This window comes from Hippocampus bargibanti, linkage group LG13 (genome assembly GCF_051943395.1).
Source record: "Hippocampus bargibanti isolate YZ-2025 linkage group LG13, ASM5194339v1, whole genome shotgun sequence".
NCBI lineage: Eukaryota > Metazoa > Chordata > Actinopteri > Syngnathiformes > Syngnathidae > Hippocampus > Hippocampus bargibanti.
Genome location: NC_142746.1, coordinates 12,910,558 through 12,927,835, shown reverse-complemented (window position 1 = coordinate 12,927,835; position 17,278 = coordinate 12,910,558). Strand labels below are relative to the sequence as shown.

Sequence of the window (17,278 nt, the reverse complement as noted above, 5' to 3'; positions counted from 1 at the left end):
CGAGTAAGTCCTGAGATGCTGTTTTGAAAGGCCATAAACGCAGAAAAGGACAAACTTGCAGGTAAAATGTCATTCATAATCAGTCTTTTTATTCTTCCAAGGCACAAACAGCGCATGTGTTTGCATGGCCATAAGCTCGCCGGATACATTCAGGGTGCATGGGGCACATCACGCGTACATACATACATACTGTAAATACACCCTGTCGCTCTCAGCAAGCGGCTGCTACATACTCACTACATTATGTCCCTTTAACGTTGTGTTTATTATCTTCTCATACGCACACTTGCACTGACTACGCTTTTTAAAATTCTATTTGCCGAGCAAGCATACAAAACACTGTATGAGCCATAAAGTGAAAGCAAAACAATAGCTTAAAATGTTTTAAGAGTGGTGTTAGTTTGCATGTAATTTTGTCAACTTGTTGACGCCACCACTCCAGATACATGATGAGTCCCAAACAGTTCAACTGTTCAGGAAAATAAGTGTTCTAAATGTAAAATAAGACACACAAAAAATGTATGATGGTAGTGTGCTCTTTGAATTTTTTTAGTTTTACAATGGTGTAATGTGAATGCAACATTTGGCTTATTAATAAAATTAAAAAGTCGCGATTAAAATTTCACATTTGGATAGGGATGAAAATTTGATTGGCTGTGAGTAAAATGTTACTTTGATTTTTTTTTTTAATAATCTGAAAGTTCTTGAATCCTGTTTTCGGACTAGCGCTGTATTGCGTTTGTTGAAGAGTTGTGTACATAACATGGATGTAGCTACACTTTGCATACACATCTGCACGCAAGTCCTGTTGCTCTAACTAGTTGACACTGAGCTATCAATTACTCTACTCCTTTATGCATCAATTAAAATGGCTATTTACGTGCCAGTCACGTTTACACAATTAACACTTCATCATGATGCCCATCCCTACAAATAATCATGAGTTGTCACGCACACGAGCAAATACTAAGCTAATACTTCTTTAGTTCGTTAGCCCCTCATATATGTAATCACACATTTCATCGCCACACACGTCCAAGAAGACTTTATAGTTCAAGTATAAGCGAAATGTAGACGATGATGTCACAACTTCAAATTGACACACAGGTCTTTGAGCACCGGCGTTAATTCTCAACGTAAACATGAGCGTTTTTTAAGTTGGTGAGAATCTCTCACAGCTGTGTGTATACAGTATATACACACCCCAACACGCAAGACTTCATTATTAAGAAACAAACCTCTGTTAAACAGAAAAGGTCTATCACAATGTCTTAAGTTGCCTTTTAGAAAATAGAAAACATCTTCATGCAAAAAAACTATAGAGCTACCTGCAATCAACATAGCAAAAATATATATTAATATAAATGCTTCCTTCATGTCCTCTAAAAAGGCACACGAAGCGCTTTAAATGAACATGGATGATGGAGAACCATCTAAGTCTATGATGCTACTTTTTTTAAAACCTTCTGTAGTGTGTGCCGCTGCTCACAAAGTCAGTGCTCTGGTCACTGGTACCAGGGGGTCTTACGCACCCAACGGAGGGTGAACCCTGCATCCGTGCGGATCTTGATGGAGGCCGCTTCAGCTTCTCTGACCGTCTCCTTCACGGACTGCATTAGGTTCTGAGCATTGTGGACCAGCATCTCTGTGGCCTGGATAAAGCAAAAAAAGATAGTGGGAAGCAAGACATAACAACAGAGAAGGCACAAACTGATTCTTTTGATTTAACATTGTTGTGGGGACATCTATCCATCTATGTTCAACATCTGAAGAGGTTCATTGGGTTGCTGGACCTTTTCCAAGCTGATTTTTGAGTGAAAGGTGCACTACCACTTAACTGGTCGCCATTCAGTCGCAAAGTGCACATTGAGACAGAACTATTCGCACCCACAGCCACAAAGTCACTGAGTGGTAAGCAATCCCACATTCCCTGAACACAAGTCAAATTATTGGACCACAACATCATCAGTGTTGTGGGGCCAAAAACAGTCCAGGTATTGTAATTTTAAAATCATAATGCCTGTCCACCTATTAACTCATTAACTGCCTTCTCGAATTTATTCGGGAATTGAAAAACATGACGTCAAGCGCCATTACCGAATTTGTTCGGGTTATTGGTTTTTCTTGCGCAGGGGTGCCGATAAAGCGCTGGTCAGACCTCTATGCATGTTTTTCCCTCCCACGAGGGGGCAGCATTTGCCTTTTGTCCACCCGCTACCATTTCAAGCTCAGATAACTCCAGACCCATATAACTGAGGAATTAACTCTTTTTTTCCGATGAAACAAGAGTCTAAAGTTTCTTATACTGCATTGAATATTTATGTCGTCCTAAAACTCAATATTCTGTGGGTCCTGCAATTTGAGTGAAGATGACAAAAACCCTGGCACTGGAGTGGACACATTTTGCACATTCTCTGGACGTGAATGAGTTAAGTGTGAAATACATATAGTACATATAACAAGTTGATAAAAGATTTAATATAATTTCGTTATGTTCCATAACCATGAGGTGACAGTATAATCAACATAAACACACAACGAAGAGTGACACAGTTCATGTTGTATTACTACGCTGATACGCTCCAGTCCCAAATATCCAAATGACAAATTGATAATTGTACCTGCTCAGACTCCTCTTCGCTAATGTTTGTTCTTCCCAACATGGTTGCTTTCACGGTGGAGAGGATCTTCAACTGAGTGCTGATGGTGGGGATGCGCTCACACACCTTCAACGAAAAGAGAAGAAGAGCTAAATTGGTTCAGTGTATGTCTTTTCAAAAAAAAAATGGGATTTTTGAATGGGGCAAGTGGAGCAATTCTTGACAAGAAATTGCAGAGGGCAAAGCTTGCCATTTAAAAAAAAAAACATGTTGTCTTAGCATGCAGTTTATAATAACACATTATATATTGTTTACAAATATGTGTGCAAGCATGCTGTTGTGCTCGATACCATTTCTCATTTATAAAAAAACAAACCTGTAGCAGGTTTGTCCTAATGCGTCTGTCCGTGCACTGCTTGGCCACTTCCTTTGCAAGTCTTGTCACCTCATCCGATGCTTTGGCGATGTCCTTGGCACACTGGATCAACGCTCTCTTATTGCCACTACCGCCGCGCACGAGCCGAGACATCTCAGCCATCAGGAGTGCCATGCGCTTGGCTGCCGCGATGATGTCATTGCCCTGAGATGAGGATGCGATAAGGAGAAATAGAATAGAATGTTCACGATTGAGGAAATGGGGATATAGAAACGGTCAAGGACAATAATACTGGGACACATTTCCTCAATGTGGGCACGACTTCAATGCTGCTTCCAAGTTTGTATGAATAGTTTGGGGAATGTCTTTTTCTATTCCAGCAAGTCACGTTTTGATCATTTGGGTTGTCAAAGAATCTCATTCAAAACCTTCAACGAATGATTGACAAGAGTTCGTGAGACAGCACACCCTCCAAAAAAATTGTAAAACCCCCATTGTCAATAATGGCCTTTTGTCCCAATATTTTTGTCCATATATCGCATGAGGTTTCCGAGCTCATTTCTGTTAATTTTAACTCATTTACTACCATTAACAAATTTATTCGGGAATTGAAAATATGACATAGAGCACCATTCCTGAATTTGTTCGGGTTTTGTTTTTTCATGCTTGGGTGCAGATAAAGCGCTGGCCATGGCCTCTGGCAATGTTTTTTGTTTTCCACAAGAGGGCAGAATTTCCCTTTCTTACATGTTAACGCTTTGGTTCAGCCTCAGCTGTTGTTAAAGCGCTATATAAACCAATATGTATGTATTGCATTGTATTTTGGACAGCCGCCCTCATTTCAAGCTCATATAACTCCAGACTCATATCCTTTAGGAATTAACTACTTTTTTTTCTGATAAAAGAAGAGAGTGTAAGGTTTCTAACGCTGTATTGACTGTATGTAGTCCTAACACTCCATATTCTGTGGGTCTTAGAATTCAAGTTACAATGACAAAAACCCTGGCACTGGCGTGGACACATTTTTTCACGTCTGGCAGTGAATGAGTTAATGGAGTGTTAAAATCATGAAAATGGCAGTGAATGCTCATGACAAGCCTCCATTTAGGAGTTGCATGCAGTGTACACACAGAGAATAATATTGTGAAATTTACCAGCATGCTGACACAACTATCAGTGCTTAAAGATTAGTAACCAACCAGGTCGTAGGAAGATGCAACATCGCTACTTCACCCAGATGACTATGGAAAACTATCATCATTGGCATCACAAGTTGCCTTGACAACAAGTGATTGACAACAGTGAAACTCCTCCTTTTAAATCTCCAACATAAAGGCGGGAAATCCTGAAGCTATTTAATGCATCAATTAAAAAAAGCCATTCCATCAAGTGTCAACCTTTAGTACAATTTAGAACGATCTGAGCAGCCACAGCTCGTTGGAGTTGCCATGGTAGCAGCTGAAGCAGTTTGTTTGAGTGAAGCATTTTTATTGTTTTCGCATGCGTGTGTCAAGAGAAGTGGTGGAGCCAAATCATCCAGCGCTTGGGACATCATGTCAGACCTTGCTGGACCACTTGCGGGCCTCCTGGTGCAGCGCCTGGGCAGCCGCCAGCATTGGTTGATTGACAGGCTGGTTGGAGGGCATCAGCAGGAGCTCGGGCTCATAGTCATCCTCACCATCAGTAAATTCATCTTCATCGTCTACCTCTACTACCTCCTGGCAGGGCATGGTGGGGAAGGGGTGTATTGACGACGGTTGACGCAGGATTGATTGGGGAAGGAGGGGGAAGGAGGTGGGAGAGAGCCAGGAGGTATTTAGTACACTATGAGAAGTAGCAGGTGGAAGAACAGAGGGATTGAAGGAGGGCATCATGGAGAAGCGGGGAGGGAAGGCGGGACTGCGGAGCGAGGCTGACTGCAGCTGTGATACTAAAGTTGTGATCTGACAGGAATGAGACTTCCCTCCACAATACGAGTGGGATGCAATTAAAATGACTTTTTGATCACCGTTTCCGAAGGCAGATGTGGAAACACAAGAGCTGGTAATAACTTCTTGAACGTCACACTACACACATGAAATTGCAAGGAATTTTCTCCCTCCACAAAAAAATATGCAAAACAGCATTGCAACTCAAAAGGAAGTTACTTCCGCACATTTTAAAAAACATAGTTCTCATCCTCATTCAGGACGCAGGTGAGTTGGAGTCTATCTAGACTGACTTCAGGAACATATAGACAATCATACACATAAGTATTCACAACAATGGACAATTTGGAAGAATTTGGAAGAGTCTAACGTCCCAACATCTTAAATATTGACCCTCTTCCCACCTTCAAATCCCACGTCCACACCCATCTGTTTAAAATCACATTCACAGTTTAGTTTAATCAGCTTTTTTTATTATTTATAATTGTATTCATGTGTGTCAGTACAGATGACGGCTGAAGAAACCTTCTCATCCATTTTATTCATGGTTTTATTGTTCTGGTGCTTATCGCTCCACTGTTCATTTTGATTCTAAAAGTGTCCTTGGGTGCTTTTAATGGTGCTTGTAAATTAAATGTATGACCATTATTATGAACGTGCATGTGACTTGAACCCAGAAACTCTTTACTTTGAAATAGAGCCACTTTACCACTGTGCTGAACACGCCATTAATATTTATAGTCAAGGTGAACTTAAGTTTAAGAGAAAACAGCACTCTATATTTTTGTATTTCATAAAAACAAAGGTGAGTAACATAAATAAATGTAATGGAAATAATGGTGCGCTGTTTATTTATTTATTTGTTTATTATTTTAATCTGAAATTGAAATCAAGGCCTTGATGTACATACTTCAGCATCACCGTGAATTCGCAGTCAACAAAGAGAATATATTGCATGACCACCCAGGTGAAAATCAGATTCGCAAATTGAGGTCATTGTGCATATGTGGACTGACCTTGCTAGACCACTTGCGAGCCTCGTCGTGCAGCTGTTTGGCAGCCACCATCATGGGCTCACTCACGACTTCCCCAGCCTTCTGCTCGGGGAATTCTTCATCCTTTTCCTCGGGAGGTGGAGGACGAGGTGGCGGCACCTCACCCTCCGGCAGGGGCGGCTTGGGTGGAGCCTGCTCGTCATTTACCTGAATGGAAAACACAACTTCGATGGACGGTCAATACGTCGACCACACCAGGTGCTTCAGTTCAAAAGACATTCTTGTGATATTTATTCTTAGTAAATCATTGAAATTCATGATAAACAGGAAAGCCAATTGGTATGTAAATGAATCAAATCCTAAAATCGCTCATGATGACTGTATTTTCCGGTGTATAAGGTGCACCTTAAAGGACAACCGACGTTTCCGGACAAGCTGTGTCCATCATTTGTAAAATGGCTTCAAATGACTTCTACTGAGCGTATTTTCCAAAGATTCCACCACATATAGCTATATTTTCCGTTTTAAGACTCGCGCTGAATATTCAGGAAGTCTTGTTTTTGAGTTAGTGACAAGTCCGTACGTGACGTCACGAAAGGACTACCCCATGACCGTAAAAAAGACGCATTGTAGCGGTCCTTCCATCACGTCAATGTATTTTGCTATACTCGTTTGGTCTGGGGACCTCGTGTTGCACCCAAAAACCGCCAGAAGGCCAGAAGAGGGCGTCCAAGCGCCATATAAGGAATTTATCAGCCTGTGGAAACGGCGGGGGCCACAGGAGGTCACCATTTTCTGCCTATTTTTTTTTGGTGAGAGATTTCTCCCCAATGTTGCCTCAAAATGGCACAAATAAATTCTTTAATCGATTGCAAACATGTATGCTTTCCTCTTCAGAACTATTTGAATCATATTCATAACTGGATATCTAACAAGAAAGCATATTCTCCGACTCTGAAGCCATTATTTTGATTCTCCAGCAATGCAAGACGTCTTGGCGTGACGTCACGAACTGGGGGCGGGACTTTCTGAAAATGCCCAATTCGCAGCTCAATTTTTTTGCAGATTTTGGACACTTTAAGTCATTTTTATTGGTGTTTTGGATTTGAATAAAAATATCATACTGCGTGTTTTGGGTATTTTAGATGCTATAAAACGTTTTTCTGATGTCAGTTAAAAAAACAAAAAAGTGACGTCGGTTGTCCTTTAAAGCCTTCATTTTTTTCAAAAGATGACCCTGCGTCTTATATGTGAAGTAATATTGAGCCACAACAGTTCTCGCAATTAATGTCAGCACGCACTGACTCCATTTCCCCCTGTCAAAGTAGTGCGTAACCCCAGCCTCTACTGTAGTGCCTTATATTTGTAAAACTTATATATTTATGCATGATATTTGGAGAATCTTTTTCATTTATTGAAGGTGTGCCTTATAGTCCGGTGCGCCTTATACTGTACATGGAAAAAAATGGAAAATACACCATTCATTGGAGGTGCGGCTTATACGCCAGTGCACCGTATATACCGGAAAATACGGTATATATTTACGTGATGTACAAATGTATTTAAATTCATGCATTTTTTTGTTGTTGGTTTTTTTGTTAACTGTGAGAGACAACCAGCATCACCCCCCAGTTTTTCATGTGTCTGTTATATACAATAATTGCATTTTATATATTTTTTTCTTATCTGATTTTTTTTCCCATCTCATTGGCAGTAAGCAAGTACCGTCTGGTGCTTTATACTAACTTTGTGACTGCTTTATTTCTTCTATATGATACCTGTCCATGTTAAGTGCTTTGTTACAGCTGCAGCTATTGTTAAAGCGCTGCTCACCCGCAGAAAAAAATCCAGTGACTGCAAAGTGTCCTTGAGAGTTTTGAAAGGCGCTTATAAATGAAATGTATTATTTTAATTTGAAACAGATTCTTATCTTACAGACAGTGTATTGTCAAATATCTGACATGTTTCAACTATTACGCGAAATGTATTATTATTATTATTATTATTATATAAATATATGTATTGTATTGTATTGCTTTTCAAGTAGTGCAAAATACTATTTTGTGATGAATGTCCAAAAATAAGCTTGAGAGCACGCACATGCCACACAATAACGTAATGCTCACTTACTGCATTACAGCAGTTCATGACAATTTGGGGCAAAATGATAACAGTGAAGAGATGTTGGAATTACTTGTAGCTGATCTAGATCAGGTGGTGGAGGGGGGAAATCCAACTCCTGAGGTTGGAAGGCCTCTCTGACCTTTCCCACAGCAGCCAAGATCCTCAGACAGGAGTCCAAATAGGCCTTTTGCATTGCTGCGGAAGGATCACAGGTAATCGTGTACCATGCAGAGATTGTTTTCGGCTTTTATTGACTGTGTGTACCTTTATCTTGTATGTTGCTAGCCACGGCTTTTGCGTCCATGACCATCGGGGAGATGGTGTGAGACAGGGCGTCTGACGCGTGTTTCACCAAGTCCCTGAAGCGCGGATCTTCAGAATTCTCCACTTCCTTCTTGGCCACCAGCAGAACGCGATTGGCTCGCCGCGCGATGCTAGTCGCCCCGGCAACAAGCATTTGGGGCTGAACATTCGCCATGGCAACTCGGCACTTGTCGATGTCTTTCTTGATGGCTTCCTCCGAGGCGTCGAGCAGTGACTTGGTGTCTATGGCCTCATCAACCAAACCTGGAGACAGAGACATGGGTTCACGTACAAACACGAAATAAGAAAATTGACAATGAACAGTATTGATGTGAACTTTTATGACACATATGTAAAAACAATATGACCAAATGCATTCATAAAATCAATCCAAATGAACCACCTATAAATGAATCTCCAACCTGCCACAATTATTACATACCTATAACAGTGATTTAGCCATTTCACAAAACGAAAAATAAAAGTGAAACAGTTTTTTAATCAAACAAAAATTTGAAGAACTATTTAAACAGGAACAGGAACGAAATAAAATAAATCCATAAATTCCCATTTACAATACAATACAATACAATACATATTGATTTATACAGCGCTTTCACAACAGCTGAAACTTTAACAAAGCGCTTAGCATGGACAACTATCATATACAGGATGAAAGGATTTAGAATAAATCATTGCGTAATATTGACGCGTGCACACAGTAATTATGGAAAAAAAACTTTAGAAGTTAAATATTTGGGGGTGAGGTGGCATCTCACCTGTGAGTTTCTCGACATTGTCGATCCACTGGTTCTTCATGGTGTTAAAGTGCTCGTATGCTGCTTTGTTCCCAGGATTTTTCAACAGGATCCGAGCAGCAGAAGTTACCTGGATCAGGCGTAGATTTGGCATTAGACAAATGTCTCAGAGAATCTAATTAATAATATTTTGTTTGATTGGAAGAAATAACTCATGTGTCACCTAGTGATCAATTCAAGTGCTCCCCTGTACTTATGATGTAGAGTTGATTCCATCTTTTTACTGTTCTTATCGATTACAGTGTTAAGATGATTCACTTTGATGGATAATAACAACAAAAATGATTTTACTGTCTTGATCTATCTCAGAAAATAGGAGAAATTTCTCAAACTCCGACTTTTTAGCATTAGGCCCCACAAATGACAAAATGTGCACATTTCTTCATTTGTGGGGCCTAATGGGCGAGGACCATGGTCCTCGCCCAGACAAAAACAAAACACATCCATGAAACTAATTCAAACACGGTGATTTAAAAAGTAAAAATAAATAACGACAAGCACCTGTGGTGTGAGTTCACGGGCATGTTTCACAGCAGCGTGAATCCCCTCAACAGTGCTTTTATTTGCTGTTCCCACAGCAGCAGCCTTCTCAGCTGTTGCCCCAAGACGACCTGCGTGGGCCTCAAAATTCCCAGCACGCTCCTCAAAAACCTACAACATGGACACCTAGTCTTAAACATTTTATTCAGTGCGATTGTTCTCCTTGTGAACCTTGTGCACACCACAACCAACCTCTTCTCTGTTGGGGGCATCCAGGGGCGCTGTCGCAGACACAGCCAGCAATTTGATTGGCGTTGTGGTGTCACTGAAGACGTCGGATACTTCCTGGGTCATCACCCTCTGCATTTTTTGCCTCAGGTCCTGTTGTAGGTTTATGTTGCATTGTCAGTCCACTAGGTGGCACACTCTACTACTGTACGGCATTTTTAATGCAGAAAATATCTCCCTACTGTCGTTCCATTTGACCTTTTTTCATTTGGAGCTTTTGTGCCTTTCGATTTTTAAAATTTACAGATGGCAACAAAATGTTGATTTTTATTCTTATTGCATTTGTCAGACAGAACTCACGAAATGCCTTGAATAGTTAAAATATACAAAGTCCTTACAATTAACCCACTGGATACAGGATATTAAATTCGTTTTGAAAGGACCCCCAAAACATCAGGAAAATGGTACTTTATTCTGATGAAAGTCTAACTTTATTTTTAAGGACCCTTAAAATGGTAGCAGGTGTGTGCTTGAATCTGATTGGTTAATTCTGAAGACGGCCAATTTCAATTTATGGGAGGGTAAACATATTTCATTTGTTTATTTTGACATTGTGGGCATTATGTGCCACATACTTTGCCAATCCCGGGTTTATCGGAGGCCAGAAAATAAAACAAAATTAAAAAATAGTTCAGGAAAATGTTTGCACAATATATAAAGAAGTCAACTGTTATATGAACTACCTTAAGATTGTCATGTAGCTGCGCAGCAGTTGCCCGAGTCTGCGGGGCCTCGGTCTCCCCCCTGCCAGCCATGTCTGCCAAGGATGTCATCAGAGCCTCTGTTCGGTCACAATGTCCCATCAGGTCTTGGCGGTATGGCCCCAAGAGGCCTCCTGCCAGCCTCCTGCCTTCTCCAACCATCCCTCTGATAGCCGCCTGACCTGAGGACACGAAAATGGTCAAAGGTCATCCCTCATATCACATTTAAATACCAGATATCAGCTTGCTCTTGGATAAAAACAAACACATCTATGGAAGTGGCAGAGAGAGGAAATAAAAAAAGTGAACCAAAACAACGACTCGATTGAACTGTATATGACATAATGTTAAATAAATTTGTAATGGTTAAATAAAACAGAACCGTATTCAAGCAGTGATCCTTTTGTTGACCGAAAGGGGAAGCCAACACACGCCGACTGGTAGAAGTACAATACAGTAGCACCATTTGAAAATCACTGCTCTGAAATATATTTCAAGAATATGGGTGCATCTTCAGTGGAAGGTTAAAAAAATATATATAGTACTGTACCTGTGTTCCACTCAAGCCTCTCACATTCTGTCCTCGAGAGGAAGCATGGTAGACAATAGGGGACAATTAAAAGAAACATACACACAAAACCAGGAACACGAAGCATGTTTCTTCTTTCTTAATGTTGTTATGGCTCAGGATGTCTTCAGCCTATTACACATTGTTAGCTCAAATAGGTGGATGGATTTTCCTCTTGAATGGCACCAATGGACACCAATTTCCTCAATAAGTGTCAGTCAGATTTTCAAAAGCCCTCATTCCTTTATTTTCAAACCCACTCACCTACACCTCTGTCATCCACTCCGGGGTTGCCGACCCAGCGCAGCGCCTGCTCCATTTTGCCCTCCAGAGTAACCGCAGGCTTGGCGGGCCTCATGTTGGCCACAGCTCGGTTGGTCTTGGCCTGCAAGGTCAGTAGGCCCGCCCCAATTTGTTTTGCCAAGGCGCGGGCTTCCGGACTGTCACCTTTCCCTCTAAAAGCAAAATAGAGGGAAAATGTTTAATGACGTGCAGAATAATAAGAGCATCAAATAGGAAGGGAATTGAGGAAATAAGGGTTTGGTTTATGCAAAGTCTTCTCCACCTTTAAAGAGGAAGATATTTTGTTGGTTATTTTGTTAGAAGCCCAACATTTTATGAACCCATGGTTAGAAAATCATTCTTAAAGGGAAATATCATTGATGTTTAAATGCATTTGATTAATCATAAATGAAATTCAGATCTTGCAGCACGCTTTTCGTTTATTTTGGGGCTGTTTAATAGGGGAAAAAAGCTTGAAGAAATAGTATTTGGAACCAGTGTGCTACATAGTTAATAATACCCTGTATATGTATGACAATGATAGTTTTGAAAATGTTCAGATTATCAAAAATGAGCCTTCCAGAAGAATTTCTGATTTTCTTCTTATTGAAGAGATCAGATTGACATTTTTCATGGGCGTGTTATCAAATATATTTTAGGTCATAGAAAATAAATAGAGCATCAGTATGGACGTTCTGGCAGTGCAGCCAATCAAAAAATGTATTGAGCGATGTATGCTCTCATGTCTCACAACATATCATGGGACAAAAGTGTGACTCAACATGTTTACAGCAGAGTTCCTTTTATGGTTATTGCATTCGGAATCGAGACAACATGGACACCTAGTCTTAAACATTTTATTCAGTGCGATTGTTCTCCTTGTGAACCTTGTGCACACCACAACCAACCTCTTCTCTGTTGGGGGCATCCAGGGGCGCTGTCGCAGACACAGCCAGCAATTTGATTGGCGTTGTGGTGTCACTGAAGACGTCGGATACTTCCTGGGTCATCACCCTCTGCATTTTTTGCCTCAGGTCCTGTTGTAGGTTTATGTTGCATTGTCAGTCCACTAGGTGGCACACTCTACTACTGTACGGCATTTTTAATGCAGAAAATATCTCCCTACTGTCGTTCCATTTGACCTTTTTTCATTTGGAGCTTTTGTGCCTTTCGATTTTTAAAATTTACAGATGGCAACAAAATGTTGATTTTTATTCTTATTGCATTTGTCAGACAGAACTCACGAAATGCCTTGAATAGTTAAAATATACAAAGTCCTTACAATTAACCCACTGGATACAGGATATTAAATTCGTTTTGAAAGGACCCCCAAAACATCAGGAAAATGGTACTTTATTCTGATGAAAGTCTAACTTTATTTTTAAGGACCCTTAAAATGGTAGCAGGTGTGTGCTTGAATCTGATTGGTTAATTCTGAAGACGGCCAATTTCAATTTATGGGAGGGTAAACATATTTCATTTGTTTATTTTGACATTGTGGGCATTATGTGCCACATACTTTGCCAATCCCGGGTTTATCGGAGGCCAGAAAATAAAACAAAATTAAAAAATAGTTCAGGGAAAATGTTTGCACAATATATAAAGAAGTCAACTGTTATATGAACTACCTTAAGATTGTCATGTAGCTGCGCAGCAGTTGCCCGAGTCTGCGGGGCCTCGGTCTCCCCCCTGCCAGCCATGTCTGCCAAGGATGTCATCAGAGCCTCTGTTCGGTCACAATGTCCCATCAGGTCTTGGCGGTATGGCCCCAAGAGGCCTCCTGCCAGCCTCCTGCCTTCTCCAACCATCCCTCTGATAGCCGCCTGACCTGAGGACACGAAAATGGTCAAAGGTCATCCCTCATATCACATTTAAATACCAGATATCAGCTTGCTCTTGGATAAAAACAAACACATCTATGGAAGTGGCAGAGAGAGGAAATAAAAAAAGTGAACCAAAACAACGACTCGATTGAACTGTATATGACATAATGTTAAATAAATTTGTAATGGTTAAATAAAACAGAACCGTATTCAAGCAGTGATCCTTTTGTTGACCGAAAGGGGAAGCCAACACACGCCGACTGGTAGAAGTACAATACAGTAGCACCATTTGAAAATCACTGCTCTGAAATATATTTCAAGAATATGGGTGCATCTTCAGTGGAAGGTTAAAAAAATATATATAGTACTGTACCTGTGTTCCACTCAAGCCTCTCACATTCTGTCCTCGAGAGGAAGCATGGTAGACAATAGGGGACAATTAAAAGAAACATACACACAAAACCAGGAACACGAAGCATGTTTCTTCTTTCTTAATGTTGTTATGGCTCAGGATGTCTTCAGCCTATTACACATTGTTAGCTCAAATAGGTGGATGTATTTTCCTCTTGAACGGCACCAATGGACACCAATTTCCTCAATAAGTGTCAGTCAGATTTTCAAAAGCCCTCATTCCTTTATTTTCAAACCCACTCACCTACACCTCTGTCATCCACTCCGGGGTTGCCGACCCAGCGCAGCGCCTGCTCCATTTTGCCCTCCAGAGTAACCGCAGGCTTGGCGGGCCTCATGTTGGCCACAGCTCGGTTGGTCTTGGCCTGCAAGGTCAGTAGGCCCGCCCCAATTTGTTTTGCCAAGGCGCGGGCTTCCGGACTGTCACCTTTCCCTCTAAAAGCAAAATAGAGGGAAAATGTTTAATGACGTGCAGAATAATAAGAGCATCAAATAGGAAGGGAATTGAGGAAATAAGGGTTTGGTTTATGCAAAGTCTTCTCCACCTTTAAAGAGGAAGATATTTTGTTGGTTATTTTGTTAGAAGCCCAACATTTTATGAACCCATGGTTAGAAAATCATTCTTAAAGGGAAATATCATTGATGTTTAAATGCATTTGATTAATCATAAATGAAATTCAGATCTTGCAGCACGCTTTTCGTTTATTTTTGGGCTGTTTAATAGGGGAAAAAAGCTTGAAGAAATAGTATTTGGAACCAGTGTGCTACATAGTTAATAATACCCTGTATATGTATGACAATGATAGTTTTGAAAATGTTCAGATTATCAAAAATGAGCCTTCCAGAAGAATTTCTGATTTTCTTCTTATTGAAGAGATCAGATTGACATTTTTCATGGGCGTGTTATCAAATATATTTTAGGTCATAGAAAATAAATAGAGCATCAGTATGGACGTTCTGGCAGTGCAGCCAATCAAAAAATGTATTGAGCAATGTATGCTCTCATGTCTCACAACATATCATGGGACAAAAGTGTGACTCAACATGTTTACAGCAGAGTTCCTTTTATGGTTATTGCATTCGGAATCGAGAGAAGTGATGATTCGTGTTGTTATGACTCATTGGACTGTTTGAATAAGTAGCTCAAACTTCAATGTCCTACTTCCCTTTGATTTCTGCACTCATTTTCCCTTTTTTTGTGAAACCATCAAAAAAAAAAAAAATAACCCCATTACTGCTTCATATTCAAACATTTTAGTAACCTTATTACAGGATGAGTGCCTAAAGTTGAGAGGCAACAACATAATCTCCATGCAGGGAAAATGTGCCTGGTATTGGTGAGGCAAGTTTGCGCTCTCATCCTGGGAACGAAGGGTCTTAGCATTAGATAAAAATACAGGATAGTTCGGAGTGTCAGAGGAGAGAAAATAAACTTAGTCAACATACTGTTTGCGAAGCTCAACAAGTCTGGCGGTGAGGCCTGCAATCTCACTGATGGAGCGCAAGATGTCATCCCTGTCTTTGGGGTCCTCACACAGGTCGGCAATGCGTTTGGCCTCTGCGAGTAACGCCCGGATGTTCTCTTCACCCTCGAGACCGCCATTCGGGTCAGCCAACCAGGCCTCAAAAAAATGAAATAAGGATATTTTGTAAACACCTTCTTGATCGTGTCTAAGGTGCACAAATGCCAATGATGTGTTGCCTCATGAGACCTGTGCAGCATCCAGTCTCCTAGCGATGGCTTGCTTGGCATTGATAAGAGCTTCCAGTCTGCGAGAAGCATTATCCACTTTGCCCAATAACAAGTCTATGCCTTGAGAACATTGGCCTGCACGGTGCACACACTCCTGGCTCGGACCCTGGCCTCTGCCACAAATAAACGCATTGGAAAGAAGACATACATGTCAATACATGCATGTTTTTCCAGTGGTGACTACACTCGACATCGAAAAGTAAACATACAAATGAAGAAAAAGAGCTACTCAATTGTTATATTTAGTCAAAGTAGAAAGGCACAGGCCAAATTTCCCAGTTGTGGGACTATTAATTCATTCACTGCCAGACGTGCAAAAATGTGTCCAATCCAGTGCCAGGGTTTTTGTCATTGTCACTTGTCACTTCCAGGTCCCACAGAATATTGAGTTTTAGGACTACATAAACATTCAATACAGCGTTAGAAACCTTAGACTGTCTTCTTTGATCAGAAAAAAGAGTTAATTCCTAAGTTATACGGTTCTGGTTTTATATGAGCATGAAATGAGGATGGATGTCTAAAATACAATGCAATACATGCATACATATAGCGCTTGAACAACAGCTGAAGCTGGAACAAAGCGCTAACATGAACAATGAAGGACATTCTGACCCTTGTAGAAAAGTAGAAACATTGCCAGAAGCCATGACCAGCGCTTCATTGGCGCCCAAGCATGAAAAAACAAAACCCGAACAAATTTGGGAATGGTCCTTTACGTAATATTTTCAATTCCCTAATAAATTTGTAATCATAATAATCATGCAATACCTGACTCGAAGATCTGCAATTTGGTCAGTTATTTGTACCAAAGCCTTGTGTGTCGCCAAGATATCCTTCCTCTCCTTCCCAGTACAAAGCTCTCCGACCTTCCCGCCTCGTCCAAAATTACACGTAATGCGACTTCACCCGGTTCTCCTGGCGAGAGCGACATGACCAAAACTTTGTCCTTTCAACAGAGACAACCCTCAAATTCAAACCTGGTTGTCCATACGGGTCTTTGAGCCAACTTTTCGCTTGGATCATCTTCGATTCAATCAAGGCCAAAGATCTCTTCAGTGCTTCCATATCCTAAGAAATGATTACAATTTCAAAAGGAAAATAATTATTCTTAAATTGAAATGTGGGAATCATCAAGAAAAATAAATAAATAAATAAATAAATAAATAAATAAATAAATAAATAAATAAATAAATACAATATATTTTTAAGTATTTAAAAGTATATTTTTGCATTCTGATTAAATGAAAAAAAAATTAAAATTATGCACACTTCATTTTGGACAGCAATGGCATTTTTTTAAAATAGGTGTGCAGCAATATTGTAAAATAGTTGAGTTTTTTAAGCAAACCTTACATAACTATTTTTTTTAATACAAGGCTGTTTTGTTGTTGTTGGTGAATCAGTTTTGTGAATGACCATAACCACTTTGATGCCCAAGAAATCCTATTTACAAATAAGAATAAAGCACAACATTTTTCTCTCCTCTTCAGTCATTAAATTCTACAATAGCAGAATATTGTTGGGCATTTCTGAACAAAGTTGACTGACATCAAATAATATTGATGATGTACGGCAGCTGCATTTATAATGAGCCAGCAAATGTTATGCTAGCTAACGGTAAACTCCAGTTAACCTCACTTGATTCACAAAATAATTGATTGCAGAAAATTGATCACGCAGCTCAACCATTAACTTAAAGGTCACTTAAAATGTGCTCTTTTGATTACTATGCAGGGCATAATCACAGAAGTCATTAAATCACTGCATGCCATCAAACATGCTGTTATGTTATCACAGAACTTTAGTTAGATCAACATTAACTCTATAT

General features: G+C 40.2%; 1 protein-coding gene across 1 annotated transcript in view; it reads right to left on the bottom strand.

Annotated features, from left to right (window-relative positions):
* Window positions 1-67: 67 nt before the first annotated feature.
* LOC148889386 (vinculin-like) overlaps window positions 68-17,278 on the bottom strand; it is a 33,876-nt gene continuing 16,665 nt past the window's right edge. The window contains 19 exon segments of the mRNA XM_089012211.1: window positions 68-1,652; window positions 2,622-2,726; window positions 2,977-3,180; window positions 4,539-4,694; window positions 5,921-6,106; window positions 8,094-8,218; window positions 8,288-8,590; window positions 9,106-9,214; window positions 9,646-9,795; window positions 12,372-12,500; window positions 13,092-13,291; window positions 13,660-13,686; window positions 13,942-14,132; window positions 14,960-15,058; window positions 15,144-15,319; window positions 15,410-15,563; window positions 16,219-16,324; window positions 16,327-16,365; window positions 16,428-16,518. Coding sequence (XP_088868337.1) covers window positions 1,506-1,652; window positions 2,622-2,726; window positions 2,977-3,180; window positions 4,539-4,694; window positions 5,921-6,106; window positions 8,094-8,218; window positions 8,288-8,590; window positions 9,106-9,214; window positions 9,646-9,795; window positions 12,372-12,500; window positions 13,092-13,291; window positions 13,660-13,686; window positions 13,942-14,132; window positions 14,960-15,058; window positions 15,144-15,319; window positions 15,410-15,563; window positions 16,219-16,324; window positions 16,327-16,365; window positions 16,428-16,518 — 2,697 coding nt within the window. The 3' untranslated portion in view covers window positions 68-1,505.